Genomic DNA, 18,934 nt, shown 5'->3' on the forward strand with positions numbered 1-18,934 from the left:
GTGTGTGTGTGTGTGTGTGTGTGTGTGTGTGTGTGTGTGTGTGTGTGTGTGTGTGTGTGTGTATGAAATAACATTCAGAGTAAGTGCTAGTAGATTAGCAGGTGACTGTAGTTAGAGATGCTTGGCTGTTTCCTTGTTCTCCTTTTTTTCAGCTATGTCATCCCCACAGAAACACAATTACATTTCAGGGTTGTAAATATGCCATAAAAAGCTTTTGTGCACATAAAAAGCAGTGTGATTCTCTGTTGTATAATGTTATTTTGTGTGTGTGTGTGCGTGAACCCCACATGCATCTTTCAGAAAGGCCCAGTTTGGAGATGTTCAGTGTGGCTTTGGCTCTGCAGTTGATTTGCTTTGGCAGTAAATAGATGCCCCCCAGCAGTAGCTTGAACTACATGAAGAGGGAGTCACACGTCTAAAGAAGCAATAAAGACAAAAGACAGAAAAGAAGAGAGTCTGAAAAAATTCTGATAAATATTTTCCCTCGAAATATTGATCAAAGGGGTCTTAGCGTTCCCCTGCCTCTTCTAAATTCAAAGTAACACAGAAGTCCAGAGGACATGAATACCTGCAGACATATGGCATCCCTGTAGCTGTCACTGCAACCACCCAGAGAAGGGTCAAAGGTTAGGGGCACATTGTAAGCAAAGTGGTGAACTTAACATCCTGTTTATAGATGGATATCATTGGCCCTTAAAGACCCTGAAGCTTCTGCTCTTCTCATTCACTGCTGGTCTGACCTCCATGCAGGGAAATTTAGGAGAACATGAAAGTAGAAACTCAACATTAAAAATGTTTCTGAAAACACCTCTGTGTCTTAGATAATCTTTCAAATATTACAAATCCTTTACAGGCCACCAAGTTATGCTTAAAGCTAACCACACCTTATGATAGATCCTAATCTAAATGTTCAAGAAGAATAAACTTTTTATAGAGATTAATTATTAATTATTTAAATGTAGAGCAAGTCCCTCATGTAAAACTTAAAACACGTCTCATTAGACCTCCTTTTATAAGGCAAAACAGTGACAAGACCTAAAGGCGTTGACTCTATAAGAACAGGCTGATAGCCAGATTATAGATTATTTGTCTTTTCTAAAAAAAAAAATCCCAAAATACTGACTCTAAGTAATCTGATTACATGTAAATTTACCAATGTAATTTGGTTACATAAGTACAGTGTAAACTGTTACATTTAATTGACTCTGGACAAATTAATTTTATGTGATTGGCGGACATTCAGTTTACACAAAGCATTTTTTCCTTTGTTTATTATATATATGATATATTTTTCAGTTGCATTTAACCCCAAATTACTACTTTATATTTATGAGGGCAAAGAATTATGTCTTTAAGTGTGTGCTGTGGACCCTTATTGTTGTCCAGAAACCATCAGAAGAACATAAGTGAGTTGAATTGCTCAATAGTGATCCAAAAGACACAAATGAATGGACTTCATAAATCCATCCAGACTTTTTTTAAGGGTTTACATTGTCGGTAGGTAATTGCCAGGCTTTAAATTATTTTATTCTGCTTTAAACTACTTTAAAGGGAAACAGCTGAATTGAATGTATGTTATTTCAATGCTCTTGCTCAGATAATTAATCGGCTGCTTCCATTTGCAAAGCTCATACCTACAGTGTAGCATAAAACAGGATCGCATGCATTTCACTGCATGATCTTCAAAAGGTGACACGGGCCACTGCAGCCTCCTTATCTGCCTCGTCCCTCACCCTGCTTGCTGTCCCCTTGCTGCCATCCATATGTGCTGGCAGTTGATCAGTCGTGTGTATTTGGCCTTTTACTAAATGCCCTATGCTGGCATAGCTTTGTAATATTCTCTCCACATTCTCATTCAGCCGGAGAGAGGAGTTAACGATCGGTTCAAGGTAAATAACCTGCACACCATCGTACTGTATGTGTGACTGTAAAGTGGAGGGAATGAAATACAAGAGAGCTGAGGAGAAAAAAGAGAGCGAGTGCGAGGAGTGTGTTGGTGGTTAGCTGAGCGTTTTTGTTAGCTCATTCACTTCTGCTGTGTAGGTAGGCCTACATATGTGTGTGGTAAATGTCTGTAAATGTAAAGGTTGATGGATGTTAATGTTAACTTTGTGAAATGTGCAAATGCTGGTTGAGTTTCAGCTCATTTCCTTTCTGTGTGTCTACTATATCTGTCTGTTTCTCAGGTGATCAGGAAGGGCTGGCTGACCATTAATAACATCGGCATCATGAAGGGAGGCGCCAAGGAGTACTGGTTTGTACTCACCGCCGAGAGTCTGTCCTGGTACAAGGATGATGAGGTGAGACAGAGTTCACGTAAAGTCACTCGTGCACACGGAGTCACACGGTCAGGGTGTTTGTGTGTGTTTGCATGTTTCAGTATCTGCACACTCAAAGTCTTGGTTTAGAGTTCTGTTTGCGGTCTGAGCTGCAGACCTGATGACTGAATCATCTGCCCGAAGCATCAGCCAACTGCTTTGTAGTGTTTTCCAAAGAAAAATGCAGCGCAAGAGATTCATAAAAGTATGCAACACTGCACTACAAGTACTTGTTACTGCATAGAAACAGAGTTTTGTTTTGAAAGGGAAACAAAGGGTTCTTTGCAGGATAATTGATTCAAAGTTAAACCCGACTGAAACTCCGTTTTGAAGGCTCAGATCAATATTTGAAAATCTTATGATGATGATCTGAGACATGTTGTTTTTTGCTTTTGTGTGTGTTGACCATAATATATAAATAAAAAACCCAGAAAAGGACTTAAAATGGGTCATTTAACGAGTTGAAAAATAAACTGGATAGTGCCCCCTGATGGATAAACAATATAATGTCCGTGCAGTGCAAATGACCACAGATCAACAGTCTTTTGATTCTTGTGTTCCAACTTATGTGCTGACAGAGATTTTTCTGTGTTTAGTAAACGTCAGACTAGTCAGCCGCTCCGTTTTTTGGTGTACTTCAGTTTGACAGGACTTTGGAGTTTGGTGGTTTCATATAATTAGGAAAAAGCTTGTTTGGGAAAAACAAAACTTGACAAAATTGACATTTCTTCACAGTATAATTTGATTATAAAGCATGTAGTCTTGTGATCCGATTCCTACTGTATGACACTATGAAATTACATTTTACTCTGGCGGTTTTTCTGCATCTTTACCGCACAACCCGACACAATTTTCCTGGGATCCGAGTGTTTATTCTCCATGACCTGGTCCAACATTCATTCCACTGCAGCTATGACTGCTGGTCAGTGTTATCTTCTGCACACTGATATGATTCTCCCTGACATGCTTTGTTACTGGACTTACTGGTCAAAGCGGTATCCCATGATGCTTTGCAGAACTATTAGGAGCTAGCCACAGTCTCGCTGTCTCCAAGCCTTAGCCACAGCCTCTGTGCGCGCTGACATCAGGCTGTGTGTGTGTGTGTGTGTGTGTGTGTGTGTGTGTGTGTGTGTGTGTGTGTGTGATGGCAGTCCTTCTAAAAAGTCAGGACCCCACAGCATGTCAGACATTGAAGCTGGCACACATATGTGCATACCAGAGCCCTTGCATTGCCCTGTTCCTAATTCACACACACACACACACACACACACACACACACACACACACACACACACACACAAGCTGTTTCTAATAAACCTACTTTATTTCAAAGAAGGGGCACAAAGTGAGAGGGGGACTGGATCGCAGGGGTGGAGGCAGGAGTGTCTCTCGTTAGCTGGTTAGCAGCAGGAGTAACAAGGACCATGTGAGGAGAGAAAGTGGGGAGAAAAGGTAGCACAAATGGGGGGGGGGGGGGGAAAAGAGGTAGGAAGGGCTGGTTTGGTACATTACATCCTCCCTCCCTCCTTCTTTCCCAGCGACGTCCTCAAATGTTCTTCCCAAAAAACAAAAGAAACAGTCTGTCATCCTTTCCTCGCCTCTTGCATTCTGTCTCAGTCTTTCCTTGTCACAGTCTCCTATTTTTTTTACTCCTGTCTCCTCCCTCCATCTGTTACCTCTCTCTCATAATGTCTATTTATTTGAACATGGAGCTGTGAGGACGCATGGAGACCTAGAACCAACACCACGTGCTGACGTTACAGCTCAGCTCAGCCTGCTGCTGTAGCTGTAGCCTAAAAAAAGTTTACGTGATGTTTTATATCCGACATTTTACATAAGCCCCTCACACACTAGAGTACTCCGAAGGAATTATGCTGACCACCTGGGTGGAGACCTGCCAAAATATGATGCTTTGTTTAATTTCAGGGGGAAAAATGCATCAGTGCATACAGAAAACTCCACATTTTTGCACACCCTTTTCCACGTATATGCGTTGAAATGTTATTTGCACCATCTTGCAAAATCAGCACACGACTGTTTTATTGGTGGTGCCGCTTGTCACGGGGAAAACCCTCGCCATGGTCTGGCAAACGCATACACACATGGACACACTCCACCTCCAGACACTAATAATAACTTTCGGCCCAAGTAGTGGTGCCAGGATGTTTTGATTAGTGTGTGCGTGTGTGCACACATGCATGTGTGTGTGCTCTTAGAAGCCTTCTGGTCTGTATTACCACAGGACATGCCAGTTCTTTGAATTAGGCCGCTCTAAAGCTTAAAGCTTCCCAAAGCAGAGTGAAAGTGAGGGGGATGAGCCACAAATTGAGAAAAAAAATGGTTGTAAAGAAACATTGTGTATATGAATGTAAAACACTGGATTTTATAGACTTGTAACGCTTGTGATAGCCGTGCATTGGTATAATCAAATCCATATTTTTACACAAGCATGTGACAACCGCACTTTCACATTGACAATAGTACAAAGGCACAAATGGCTTGATTTCATTTGATTTTTTTTAGTGCCTGTATTAACTTTGGGTGCCCTTTTTCTTTTGTGTATGTGTGTGTGTTCAGTCACTGCGCATGTGTGTGTCTGCCCGGGTTTCCCTGCTCGTGCTGTAAAGCTGCCAGAAAGCCAGACTCTCCTGGTGATCCCAGCTGTAAACATCCTGGGGGGAAACAGCAGACCGCTGCTTTCAGCACACTCATAGTAACATGTCTGCTTTAATGGTGAGCGTGTGTGTGTGTGTGTGCATGCACATGGACTTTTGCTTTGTGCGTTATGGGTGTGTGTATGTGTGTATATATATATAAATGCATATACACTTGTGTGTTTGGTGGCAGGGCTGTAAATGGAAACAGGTTGGTTTTGTGGTGTTCATTCCTGAAGACGATGCTCTGTGATGAGGCACCGTGTGAACGTTTCTTTTGCTTTGGCGTGTTTGCGAGGGAGTGGGGATTCGATACGGTACACTGCGGGTTTGCTTTATCAAAGACAGGCAGGCCCGAAGGTAAACTGTGGTCCCAGAGAAGAAGTAGAAGCAAGGGGCCGCAAGTGGAGGGGGGTAGCTAAACTTGTAACTTTTCACATGACATCACCTACAAACACTAAAACCCACAATTTTCTGTCTTTTTTTGGCGGGAGAGCTATATAAAAAGCAACAAAACAAAAAAAAGCCAACCCAAAAACAAAACGGTGAACAGACAATGATAGAGTGGCTGCTCTTTCAACATTTCTGTCTGGTGGCTTCCTGCCTCTCTGCACATTACATGGTCATTTGAGGTAAAGCGGCCGCAAGCTGATGCAGGGAAAGCAAGAGGCATAATTGTACATTTTCATTATGAGTGCAGTGTGACGCTGGAGGTTTACTGTGCGCTTTAGTTATCTTTTTGGGTTTTTTTCTGTGTGGCTGAACTTTTCTGGTTTCAGCTTTTGGTTGCATAGGAAAATAAACAAGATGTTAAAAATGTCTCGCAACCATCACTTATATCTATATGCCTGTGGTGTTTATTTACTTTTCGTGGAGCCCGTATATGTGTGATAAGTTGCTCAAGAAAAAAAGAAAAACAACAACATTGAAAACTTAAGCCTCTTTATTGTGACGATTTTTAAATATTTTTCACAAGCTGAGTCGCAGAGTGAGGTCTTGGTTACACAAACGTCATATAGCTTAATAAGAGTACAACCTGATGGGTCTGTTTTCAAAATTTTAGGACTTCTCCATCACTCATAAATCCATCCTGGGCGAGGGCTAGGCCTTCTGCGGTGGAGCCTTTGGGTGCTTTATTTAGGCTCGTGCCCGGGCTGGTCCAGATGGACGAGGGGTGGTGCAGCTGCGTGTTCCCACAGCCTGATGTGCTTGTGCCTGCTGAATGCCCTTTGGAGGGCTCTCACTTTTTTTTTTTACCCCCCCCCCATCCTGCTTTTTTTAGGCAGTCGTCCTGTGCTTCCCCGGCCAGCCTAACCAATGTGCAGACTACTGTACAACCACTACTTCCTGAACAGGTAGTCTGAACACTGGGCAGGCGGGCCGGGCGGCTGAAGGGTAGCGCTGTGGAGGACTCTTTACTTATGCGCTCAGAATCAGAATCAGATATATCACCACACACACTCTTAATCGTACTCACTGTGATTGCAGCCAGGCTCCGGGGCCTGGCTTATCTTCGCAGTCTGACTGCCGCAAAGGGCCGATCGGGGATGATTGAGTGAGCTGGGATGGAAGGGATGGAGGAGGAGGTGGTGGTGGTGGAGGAGGAGCGGGAGAGGTTAGACGGAGGTGATAGGCGCTGATTGGCAGATTCTGTGACATTCCTTCCTGTTTCCCGCTGTGAAAAGCAACATTCCTCACCGAGCTCTACGGGGGAAACACAAACACACAGAAAGTGTTTAATTAATGTTTAATATCAAATATAACACATTTAGAAGTCATAAATCTGTTATATGTAGCCAATGAACTTTAATTACTCATCGGCCAATTATATGCTTTTTAATCTGAGAATTTTGGTCTTAAATATTAATGTAACAAAGTAACTAGTATTTCTTTGCAAGAATTCTGCATTTAGAAAAGATTAAAGGCAAAAAATAAAGCCCAGCACAGATGCCAAAACACACAAAAATGGTCAACCTATTTAGCCCAAATTAGTGCAGCCTAAGCCCCATTTAGTTCCCTTAAAATTTCAGTCCAAACCGAACAAAAGTCATTAGAGTTTCAAGTACTTATGGTTAAAAACAGCTGCAAGTGCAAGTGCTGTTAATCTCCCTGGAACAGATCTTATCAGATAATATTTGTGGTCAGCCGAAATCCTCCCAACCCAACACGTCCCTCTAAAACGCCGGAGTATGCAACCTTTCGTCTCCTTAGACGTACGCCGAATGGAAAGAAAGAAAGCGGGGGATACCTGCGTCTTGGCGATCTTGTTTCACTTCTTTGCATCTTTCTGCGTTAGGTGATGCTTCTTCTTTCCCAAATCCTTGCTGAATTTGCCTGTTCTTTCATTCAGCGCTGCTGCCACACTGCTGAGGGAAACCTTGGCTGATCGGGGTTCAAATGCTCCTAGAGCAAAAAAGGAAAAAAAAGAAAAGAAAAAGACAAAGGGGGATCTCCGGTAGCAGGCAAGGTGGACTGGCTGGAGGTTCGACGTGGCAAGGGACTGGCCACCAAGTTCTCCCTTTGAGAGACAGAAGGAGAAAAGGAGTGAGAGAGAGAGAGAGGAGATATGGAGAGAGAAAGAGGAGGAGCTCGCCGGCCCCCTATTTTTCCTTTCTCCTCTCTTCTTTCTCTCTCCACTCCCTCTGTCTGGCTCACCCCTCCTTTTCCAGTCTCCCTCTTCTGGCTTGCAGGGAGAAAGTGGAAGGTCAGAGGTGAACAGGAAGTGAGACACATTCATTTGGCCTGCGTGTTGTAAAAGTTTGGAAAGGGAGTGAAGGACTGGCTGCAGAGGGAGGGAGCCTTTTAGTGGAAGCGTATGTGGACGCGTTTGCGCTCTCACATGGAGGCATTTATGTGTTTCGCAAAGCATTTGCGTGTTCTCAATGCAGTGCATCGCTGCTTTTGATACATGTGAGCATACATATATAAATATATATATTATGAGTATGAGTGATGGATTTGTGCATGTAGGAGTGAGCCTGGATGAGAGGAGAGGCTCCGTGGTCTTTGTAGAAAGGGGCAGGAATGTCGGCGTTTTCTTGGCAAGCAGGAGGAAGCCTTGTAATAACTCCAGATGTGCAGCCCTGTGGTCTCCATCTCTCTCTTGCTCCTTCTGTTTTTATTTCTAAAGCTGATTTCCTCTCCCTGTCCGACTCGAATAAAGAGCCCTTTATGCAGCTCTGCAGCCTTCCCAGCACACACACACACACAGAGTGGTGGCAAGGGGGGTGGGTTGGTTGCTGCTTGGAAGGGTGACATACGACTGGTAAATCAGAACCAGGGCGAAAGACATGTGTGCGTGTGTGTGTGTGTGTGTGTGTGTGTGCAAAAGAGGAGGGAAAAGGCAGTGTTGAGACACAACCAGTCAAAAGTTCCTCCTTTACTTTCTAGGGCTTCACACGCACTCACAGTTAGGTTTGGTCCTTACTTCTAGCAGACAGGAGTAATTAGTGCTAGTGTTTCCAGGTGTGTGTGTGTGTGTGTGTGTGTGTGTGTAGTAGTACGTGTGCAGTGTAGTGGTGGCCAAGGCCATGTGTTTGTTTTAGCTGCGGTTTCTGAGCTCCGACCTGAGCTCCAAATCAAAGCAGGCACGATCCCACGAGAGACGAGTCAGCAGTACCGCTTGGAACGGCTAGAAAAATGGGGAAGAACTTCAAAATGGGGGGCGAAACGATGCCCCATGAACAAGGAGGTCCAAGAAAAAAATGAAAAAAAAAAAAACCTAGCAAGCCAGAAAAAGAGAATTACAGAAACCAATCCTCATAGGACATAAAATGGATTAGTGTTGCAGTCGAGTTTAGGGTTTGGAGGATTGGAAAGAGTGAATTTTAATGGGTAGGTGGGGGAAATGCTGCGGTCGCGCTAACATTGTTTCCACTGTTTGGATGACCAGGCAGACAGCTTACTTTTCAGACTCTTAGTCAGGGAAGCCAGAAATGCTGAGAAAGTATGCACATACACACGCGTGATCTGCGCTCCCATGTTATTCCGTCTTGCCGTGAAATACAGCTGCTTAATACTGTCACAGAAAAACCTCAAGGTTCTGACTTTGTTTTTCCTGCTTTGACAGCAGCTCCGCCAGTTCGTGGGCGAAACTGTGTCTTTCGTGCGTTGCATGTGGGGAAGATAAGATTGCGGGTGTTGCTCTGTAAATGTATTTAAGAGAGCGCTCTGTACGTAATTGTGGAAGCAGCCTGTAAATCTGAACGGCTGAATGTGTTTTAATGTGCGTGTTTCTGTGAAACTTTGCAGCTCATTTTCTATCCAGAGACAAACAGCCATAATTCTTTGGGTAACAGAAAATGTGAACCGCATAATAGCTCGGTTATTTTTCCTTTCTCTCATGTGATATCGTATCAGCGGTGCTTATCTGTTGAAAGGAGCATATTTAAAAAAGACAGTGGCTTGAGGAAAGGGCTCAGGAAACACTGGGAGCCTCATCCGTCTCATTTATCCAGCTCAGGGCTGCTGGAGCCTGACCACGCCGACAGCGGGTGAGGCCATGAGGACCCTTAACAGGCCACCAGTCCATCACAAGGTCAAAAAATACAGAGAGACGGACACATTTTAGAAGCGCCAGTTAACCGAACAAGCATTTCTTTGGACAGAGAGAACCCATGCAAAAAAGGCCTAGGCCACCAGCGTCAGAGGCTGGGAGATAGAGACACAAAAAAAGAATGTAGCGACATGATTAAGGGGTGATAAATGTCTGTTTGAGATATTAAACATACTTAAGTTAATGGAAGTGAGCGCAGGATGATGTAGCAGGGAAAGTCAGAAAGGCTGTAAGAATGATAAAATCTGTCATGAATGGAAAAGAAGATTTGAGATTATAGAAATGAAGGGTGAGGGACACAGGCTGGTTTGTTCATATATTTAGTTTATGATATGATAATGCTGATGATGTTCCTCTTTTGGAAACATGGAGCATAGGGTGAGAACAAAAATGACCACATGAAACAAAGTATACGGGTGACTCGAGGATCCAAGTGACCACAACATAGCTCACTAAGCGATGAATTTGTTTGTTTAGAGTTAAATTAAAGTGAGCTTCAGGTTCAAGGTTGGGGTTGGGCTGTCAGTAGGTACAGGGTGAGGCGAAGTTTCTAGGCAATTAATATAATTGGAGGTAACGGCCGCTGATGTGATGGAAACACAGCTGTGTATGTGTATCTGCGTGGCAATTTTATTGAGGTTTAAAAATGTATAAAACATACATTTTTGCTATTTCTGTGACTGTTTTACACATTATAAAATAAAGTGCATTTCTCCAAAGATGTATGGATATTTATAATTATATTTTGTTTTTTTTTTATTTCATGCTTTTTTATTTCTTTGACTTTTAGCCTGACACAGCTTTAATGCTCATGAAGTTTCACGAGACTGAACTTACTGCAAATGTCTGTGGGTCAGTGCCAAGTGTAGCATTTACATTTTCTATAAAAGCATTCACAGTGTTTCCCCCGTATTCTGACATCACGTGTTTACCTTAAGGTACATAATCCTTACATGAAAAACATGCGTGAACACTGGCAGACGCTTGCGTGCCTCATTTGCTTGTGAGGGAACTGGGGTTTCATGTCATTTAGCTGTGACTGGTTTGTACTGGGAGTTTTGCTGTGAGACACAAAACACACCAGCTGAACATTTGCCCTCCACCAGACAAGATTGCCGCCGTGTGTGGATTTTAGCGTGTGTTTATATAGTCAGTCTGCTGGCCAACCTTTCTTTTACGCTTTGGTGGTCAACGGTGATTGATCACATGCCCTTGATAGCCCCGAGGTTGTAACACTGACCTTCTGCAGGAGTAAATTCAGGGCAGATAATTGACTGTTTAGCAATTAACCACTAAACAGGAAGGTATCACTAACCTGCCAGGCTGCGTTCAACTGCAGTCAGCATGTTTCATCTCTCCACAAAGACATTTGTTCACGTTTGTGCAGTTCCCACAGGAAAATCTCAAAGCAAAGCTCAAAGGCTGTTGGGGGGTTTTTTTTCTGTAAGAAGGAATGAAAAAAGATAATCGAAGGAGCCAAAACCTTGTCATAAAAAAGAAAATGTGAGAATTAATGTTCATATCACTGCGAAATTGGACGTTTCAGATTAGATTCGAGTTCCTGAAACATGTGCACCTGACATGCTGTTATCAAAAAGGCACTTTTGCATGATAAATGGAGGATTATAGAGTGTGGGCCCTGGCACGTTGCTCAAGGTGATTTGTTATGAGCATTATTGCGCAATCTTCAGCCAGATGAGTCATGAACAGCTGTGTGTTTTTACACACTGCCCCAGAATAGCTCCAATCCAGCTCTTCAGCGTTGTAATTCTCTTAGCTAAATCATTGTCTGTTCCTCATTTAAATATTGGCAACATGTGGCCTTACTTTAAATAAAGTCCAAACAGCATTAAGTCAAATTAGGTTTCCTCAGATGCCGTCTCTGTTTCTCATATGTTGCTCACAGACCAAACATGGCTTTTGCGTACGTCAGTGGGTTTTTTCGTTACACACAACGAAAAGATGCTTATGTTCACAAACAAATCTTTTCTACAAGAACGTTGTGACAAATCGGTTCCTACAAAAATCTATAAATTGATGAAATTGGTCTGAACAAGTGCATCAAACCCACTGAGCCTCACTCTATACTACTTTCTCCGTGCGCCTTTTTTAAAAGAAATCCCCTCTGTGTTTAATTTTTTTTCTTCTTAAAGACAGAAGTCAATGGGGAAAATGGCAGAAGAATGGAGGGAAAGAAAAGCAGAGGGAGGTGAGGAGGAGGGTTGTGAAAATTACCATTGGCTGCCACCCAGGGCCCAGTCTTTGTGGTAATGAAGGGTTAGAAGCAACGTTATTGCTCCCAGATGCCGTGCGGCTTCTCCGCAGGCCTTTGATGCATGGCCCAAGTCACCAGGATTTTTCTATCAGACTCCCATCAACATACACAGTAACGCACCACCGCACACACGTGCACGCACACATACGAAGACATCCAGCCTCTTAAAACAACATGGATGCTGTAAACGAGTATCTTCATGGTTTCGCCAACCAAACTACTCCGATTTGTTTCAGAGTGTTAATTGGTTAATGTTCCCATATATGTGTGTGTTTTGGTGTTTACCACCTCCAAGTGTGTGTGAGAAATGCCCATATTCGAACGTTTTATGTGTTTGACTCTTTTAGATATTTTTTGGGATGGCGTACGGAGTGGTGAAGTTCCTTTACGAATCCAGAAGTGAACTTCCCCTGACTCTCTATAATGAGCCTGCTCTTACACACTAGCAAAACAAAACCATGAAAAGCACTTTGTTCACACACTGCTCCAAATACCAACTACTAAGTGCCCGCCTGTAGTGTGTGTGTGTGTGTGGTGTGGGTGTTCAGACGAAAAAACAAACAAACCCATAAAACCCCCCCAACAAGGATCACACCTGTGTTTTGTGTACAAGTGAAAAAATGTAAAAGTGTTTAAAGAAAATATCAAACTAAACCTAAAAAGGTGTATTTTTGCAGCTCAGTCTGGTGGTAATCAGCCTCTGCTATTTCTGCATTGATGCCAATACAATTACAATCAATCTAAAGAGTAATGGAAACTCTGTGGAATATTAATTAAGTAATGACAGATGGATTTAGTCAAACACTGTGACTAATTTTCTCAAAGCACCTGCCTAAAAAACGTCCCATATAATAAGCAGAACACATTTTACGCCCGTCTGTTTTTTAACATAGGATAACCTGATAAAAATGAACAATGTAACCATTATGAAAGAAGGATTTAACCAATTGTGCCCAATGAAAAAGCAAACTAATCATGTGCTTCAAGTTAATTTGCACAACCTGTGCACAGAAGGCGTTTCCTATTTTATATGATGCAAAAAATTATTAGTCTGTACCAGTTAGCCCTTAACGCAGCTTTTTTAATAGAGCGACTACTACGACTTATTAGAAGTTTCACTCTAAAGATCTTTCATGAGGATAACTTATGAAAGATGAGACCACGGATGCTCATCTAGAGCTGAAATCCTGCTTAGCAGCTATCAAAATCAGGAGCTTCGTGTCCAAGTGAGCCCAAATGACCTGTGTGTGTGTGTGTGTGTGTGTGTGTGTGTGTGTGTGTGTGTGTGTGTGTGTGTGTCTACTTGAAGCTTGGTCCTGTGCAGAGAAAGTGTGCATTTCAGACCACATGTGTGCATCTGCAGGTTTGTTTTCTCATGCGTCCCTGCGAGTGTGCTTAACATCTGAAATCTGTAACGTTGCCCACTCACACTGCCTGGATTTTATAGGAGCATATGGCAAAGCACTCAAGCACCTACTTCCCCCCCAATCCTAGTACACACACATAAAAAAGAAACACATGCACACACAAGAAACTGGCTGACTGATAATGGTCTTATTTGATGTTGCAATAGGACAAATACATGGACAAACTTAGCAGATATCTGGTATTCATCAATTTGTTGTTTGACTTTCTGGCATGTGTGGTTGCCAGACTGATCAAACCTCAAACTCAAATCTTCCACTCTCACAGCATCTGCACCCCCCACTAATATTCAAGAAAACTCAAGAAATCATTTGTATTTCTCTCTTACTGTTGCTGTTCTTGTATAACATAGTTATTCTCCGTGTTGGCGTATTTTCTCTTTACCTTCCCCACATCATGTGCACATTCGCTGCCCCTCCTCTTCCCCTGTTTCCATTTTTCCTGACTGGATTTACTGGCCAGAGGAGAGGAAAATGTATGAATCAATCCAAGGTTGCTCACTCCCAGGGAGAGGGAAAGCCAGAGAGTGAAAGGAACAAGGGAGGGGAGGGGGTGAAGAAAGAAAAGAGATGATGGTGAAATTGAAGAAAAAGAGAGAAATGGGGGGATGGGAACTCACCAGCTTTATAAAATAATGATGTCAGCTTTCAGCGGCCTGGGGCGACTTCTTGTGTAGCCGTCTTTTTTTTGGGTAGCGGACACCTCGGCGTACGGGCGCTGCCAAATGTGTTTGTGTCTTTATGTGTGTCTCTGTGATGTTTTACATGCATTCAGGGGATATGACCATTTGGCTGCACAGCTCATAAATCCTTTGATGAAGGAGTTTGTCACACATTCAATCCCCGTCTGTCTTGCTCTCTCTGTGAGACACATACACTCACACACACACACACACACACACACACACACACACACACACACACACACTCACACACACACACACAACCTCACACACACACACACACACATGCTGAGTTGGGCAGGGCAAGTCCGTGGTTAGCCATCCAGATGTTTTAAGGTTAGTTAAGACTACGCTAAAAAGGTGCTGTTTGGAACCAAAGCAGGGGTGTGTATGTGTCGTGTGCGTGTGTGGTGTGTGTGTGTTTGTTGTGTGTGTGTGTGTGTGTGTGTGTGTGTGTGTGTGTGTGTGTGTGTGTGTGTGTTTTCGTGTGTTGTGTTTAGAGAATGTTTGTTAGAAACTCACCAACCTCATGCTATTTTTGGAATCTCATTTTGTTAATTCTCATTTTATTCGTTCACACACACACACACACACACACACACACACACACACACACACACACACACACACAGCATATTATGCACCGTGACTCAAGAAACTGGATTTTCTATCAATAGACTTTGAGAAGTCCAACCGCGGCATATATATATATATATGTGTGTGTGTGTGTGTGTGTGTGTGTGTGAGAGAGAGAGAGAGTTTATTTGCTTGAGATAAAGATAGAGATCAGACTGAGCTGACAAACTTTGAGGTTCCCTGATTCATAAATAGTTGGACGTCTGTGTATCATATGTTGTGTGCAAATTTACAAGTACAAGAGATTTCTAGCCTGGAACGCTCTCCCTCTCTCTTTCTGTCTGTGTGTTTCTCATTTGTTGCTTGCTCTCTCCCCCCCACCCCCCCACCCCCTTGACTCTGCACAACTGTAATCAAAACCACAGACTGTACTTTCCCATCCATCTCCTTTGCTTTTCTTTCGTCTGCTGTAGAACTGAATGTGCGAGCTTTTGCTCTTCATTTCCGCTGACCTTTTTTATCCGCTTGTCTCTTTTAGCCTGCTATCTTTTTGTCTGTATCAGCAGCGCAAACTAATGACTCAAAAACTTTTTCACACACTCACCATTTACTATATATGTTACATAATACAATTGTATGCGTAGCTCTAAATTTCACAGCCCAGAGTGAGCATAATGCAGCATCTGCACTAGTTTTTCCTTTAAAGCGACTCTTTTTTTATACAGTGAGAGTATCTGCATGACCCTTTCTCCTCTTTATCAGGGAAGTCTTCCTCCTCGTTCTACTCACTGCTGTGTCTCTTTCACCCCCTGCAGGAGAAGGAGAAGAAGTACATGCTGCAGGTCGACAACCTGAAGCTGCGCGATGTGGAGAAAGGCTTCATGTCCAGCAAGCATATTTTTGCCCTCTTCAACACCGAACAGAGGTGTTATTAGACACACACATTAACACTGTAACGCAGAAACAACTTAAATGCACCACAGCGTTAAAAGTTGCTCTTTCGCCCACTTTTATGTTTACATTAAATGAGTTTTGGGATTTCTGTGTGACAGCCAGTGAGGATGTAGTTGTAAAGCTTAAAGAATATCCCGATATTGGGGAAGTCTGCAGATAATTTAAAGTCCTAAGTAAAAATTATTCCAATGTAAAAGGACAAGAGTATAATAAAAATGAACTTAAATTAAGAAAGTAAAGGTTTTAAATTGTACAGAGTGCCCTTTCCAGCGTTGCATGAAATTTTTAAGTATCTACATATAAGCCAGACTTTATTGTTGTTACTGTTGTAGATAAGAAGCACTAAATTATACTTTGGGGCATTTTAATCCCAAAGAATGATACAAGTTTTGTATCCAAAACAAAAAAAAGTAGATTAAAAATGACCAGAATTATAAAGTAAATGTTGTGAAGTAACAAAAAAGCTATTTTTGTAGTATAGTGGAGTAGAAAATATGAAGTAAGATAATATAAAGTGAAAACAGAAATTCTGGAGGAAAGAACAAGTTCCAAGTTTTTACATTAAAGTGACTGTATTTAGTTACCAACCTTCACTGGTGGAAGGACGTACAGCTGATGAGATGGGACTATTGGAGTGCACTGCTCACACTGTGTCTCCACAGAAATGTGTATAAGGACTACCGTCAGCTGGAGCTTGCTTGTGAGAGTCAGGAAGACGTTGATGCCTGGAAAGCCTCCTTCCTCAGAGCCGGAGTTTATCCTGAAAGGGTCACGGTAAGATTTAATCTAAAGCACACGTGCACAGACAACACTGTGACGCAAACACTCTCACAAATGTGGAATTTATTCCCAGTTCATATTATTTGTGTCCAGTAGCAGCTCAGGTGGTTGCTGTGATGTTTCCTTCTGCAGTCTCTTTTAATGTTATTGTGTTTCTCATTTGCCATCTGTCCTTTTCAATGTCTTTTATCTCTCATTGCTATTTGGCGTTGTAGGAGAAGGAAGGAAAGGTATGTTACTCTGGGTACTAGATCACTTTTCTGTGTTTTCTATGTAAAGCATGAACTGTACCTTTACTTAAATGGACCTGTACCTGAGTTGTGTAGCTGACAGTGATCAGTAAATGGATAGTTTAGCGTAATCATTAGGAGTAGATTTTTGAACCACTGATAGGGAATCACCTTGCTGGTGCAAAGATAGCATTTTATGCCTATCAAACTGCGTAAATTTGACTAAATAATCTTTTCTTAATAAATGCAGCACTGGTTCATCCCTTGAGTTAGGTGAACTTGTTATGGCTTAACAAACAGAAAAAAATAATCCAGTGAAAGTGGTCAGTTAGGAGGACTGGACTGAAAATGAGTGAAAAGCCAATAAATGTCTAAGCCGTGTCCAATAGAAAGTGTGAAAGATCTTCAGAAAACCTGAAGAATTATTGCTCAAGACCATGCTAAAAATTACTAGAAAGTCTGAATTCTTGGAAGCAAAATGTAAAGAAATTCTTTTTATTTAATTATTTTCATCAACATTTAACTACACTGATGAATTGTGTGTTCATCATTCAGCTGGTAATATAATTTCCTGGAGAAAACCTTTTCCTTCCTGTCATTCCTGAAGTGCTATCACCCTCTCTGTAACTCTGCTACACACACATTTTAAAACAAAACCCTAATTTGTCTCACAGAGTGATGGTGGTGATGAAAATGGTTCTGACAACCTCATGCACAGCATGGACCCTCAGCTGGAGCGGCAAGTGGAAACCATCCGCAACCTGGTCGACTCTTACATGGCAATCGTCAACAAGACCGTCCGCGACTTGATGCCGAAGACCATCATGCATCTCATGATCAACAATGTGAGTCTGCTGCTGTTGTCTCGTAAGTCCTGCTGAGACGACAGGACTTTGAGATTTGACAGACAGCGTGCTGTGTTTCTCTCCCTCTGCGTGCAGACTAAAGAGTTCATTAATGCTGAGCTGTTGGCCCAGCTGTACTCATGTGGTGACCAGAACAGCTTGATGGAGGAGTCTCAGGAGCAGGCCCAGCACCGTGACGAGATGCTGCGGATGTACCACGCTCTGCGGGAGGCTCTCAACATCATCGGCGACATCAGCACATCTACTGTAACCACCGCCATGCCACCACCCGTGGACGATTCCTGGCTTCAGGTGCAGCGTAGCGGATCTGGAGGACGGTAAGGCGCATGAGACATCAGACTGTGGGACTGAGAGAGTACGTGTGGGAACAGGTTGGGGAGAACAAATATTAAAAGCCCATGTCTAATTCTGACATATGGTCAAGTAAATAAGAAGATTCTAAAAAGACGCAGCGTCTGACTTATTGACACTTTCCTGATGTTTTTATCCTTTTATGTTCCTCTCTTCACTTCTACTTTCTTATCAAGATCTCCGGCCACCAGTCCAACTCCAAACCGCAGGGCTCCACCAGGACCCCCGGCCCGTCCAGGCTCTCGTGGTCCTCCACCTGGGCCTCCTCCTGCAGGGGGTCCCCCTGTCCCTTCTCGCCCCGGAGCTTCTCCTGACCCATACAGTGGGCCACCACCCACCGTGCCCTCCAGGCCTAACCGCGCACCCCCAAGTGTGCCTAGGTGAGTGGAAACTCTTCCATCATAGAGTAAGCCGCAGTAGATTTTACAAGGACACTGACATCCAAACTACAGTTTAAGATAATGTGACGTCACCAAAGCTGAAGTGTGGATACTCTCTGTTAACAAGGGGGATGTGAAGACACCTGGATGAGGGGATAAAGGAGGTAAAGGACAGTAGAAAGCGCTGGTTTTGATAGAGGATAGATTAATAGGTAGATTGCTAGTTATCCCCATATAGGCACTACAACTACAACATCTCACTAATTTCTTTCACCTTGCTAGTATCTTTCAGCCATCACCAAACTTTCGTCACGTTGTCAGGCATCACCTGTTAAATAATCTGTTGCTAAAAGCGAGGTCGTCTGGATTCCTTTGAATTAAAACATGATCTGATGAATGAAGGGGAGATGGGAATGTGGAGGGGCTTCCTTTCTGGTATTCATTAATTGTATGCATTTAAAATCCCCCCCCCCTTTCCTGTGTTTGTGAGCTAGCTAACCTCTTTAACCTGGGGCTAACTGTCAGTAGCTCACCTGTTTTACTGTAGAGGACGCTAACGTGGCTGAGCGAAGCTCTCACTGGAAAATGACAGCTTTTTAACATCTTCACTAAAACGAATCTGTTTTAAGTGCCCATTTTTCATCTTCCAATCCAGTTTTTCTGTACTGTGAGCTGCCATGAGTGAGAGCTTCGCACATGCGATGTTGGTCATTTCCTGCGCTGTAACTGTTTGCGCTCCTTTTCTCTCTCCTGTCTCCTCTTCTTCACCCCTCCGTCCCCCGCCACACCTCTGTCCCACACACTGCTATGGTTCCTTCTACAGAATCACTATCACTGACCAGTGAGGACTAACATTACTGGTACGTTGGGTACTGTCTGCAACCATGA

General features: G+C 42.9%; 1 protein-coding gene and 1 long non-coding RNA gene across 20 annotated transcripts in view; one reads left to right on the forward strand and one right to left on the reverse strand.

The window, feature by feature from the left end:
- Positions 1-18,934, forward strand: part of dnm1a (dynamin 1a) — a 51,518-nt gene that overhangs the window by 26,123 nt on the left and 6,461 nt on the right. For 4 of the 19 annotated variants that reach the window (XM_005930102.3, XM_005930104.3, XM_005930101.3 and 1 more), the window contains exons 15-22: positions 1,860-1,889; positions 2,187-2,300; positions 15,301-15,410; positions 16,102-16,213; positions 16,435-16,449; positions 17,124-17,294; positions 17,391-17,632; positions 17,843-18,046. In XM_005930102.3, the coding sequence (XP_005930164.1) occupies positions 1,860-1,889; positions 2,187-2,300; positions 15,301-15,410; positions 16,102-16,213; positions 16,435-16,449; positions 17,124-17,294; positions 17,391-17,632; positions 17,843-18,046 (998 nt within the window). Of the gene's footprint in view, positions 1-1,859; positions 1,890-2,186; positions 2,301-15,300; positions 15,411-16,101; positions 16,214-16,434; positions 16,450-17,123; positions 17,295-17,390; positions 17,633-17,842; positions 18,051-18,173; positions 18,211-18,869; positions 18,907-18,934 lie in introns of those variants that run through there. The other 15 variants (XM_005930106.3, XM_042221700.1, XM_005930105.3 and 12 more) reach the window with 7 other exon arrangements.
- On the reverse strand, positions 5,898-7,568 carry LOC121814682. Its single transcript, XR_006054505.1, has 2 exons — positions 7,221-7,568; positions 5,898-6,676 (listed from the first exon to the last, which is right to left on the reverse strand). It is a non-coding gene; the product is annotated as an uncharacterized LOC121814682 (long non-coding RNA).

This window comes from Haplochromis burtoni, unplaced genomic scaffold, assembly GCF_018398535.1.
Source record: "Haplochromis burtoni strain Fernald_Lab_line unplaced genomic scaffold, NCSU_Asbu1 Contig_72, whole genome shotgun sequence".
Taxonomy (NCBI): Eukaryota; Metazoa; Chordata; class Actinopteri; order Cichliformes; family Cichlidae; genus Haplochromis; species Haplochromis burtoni.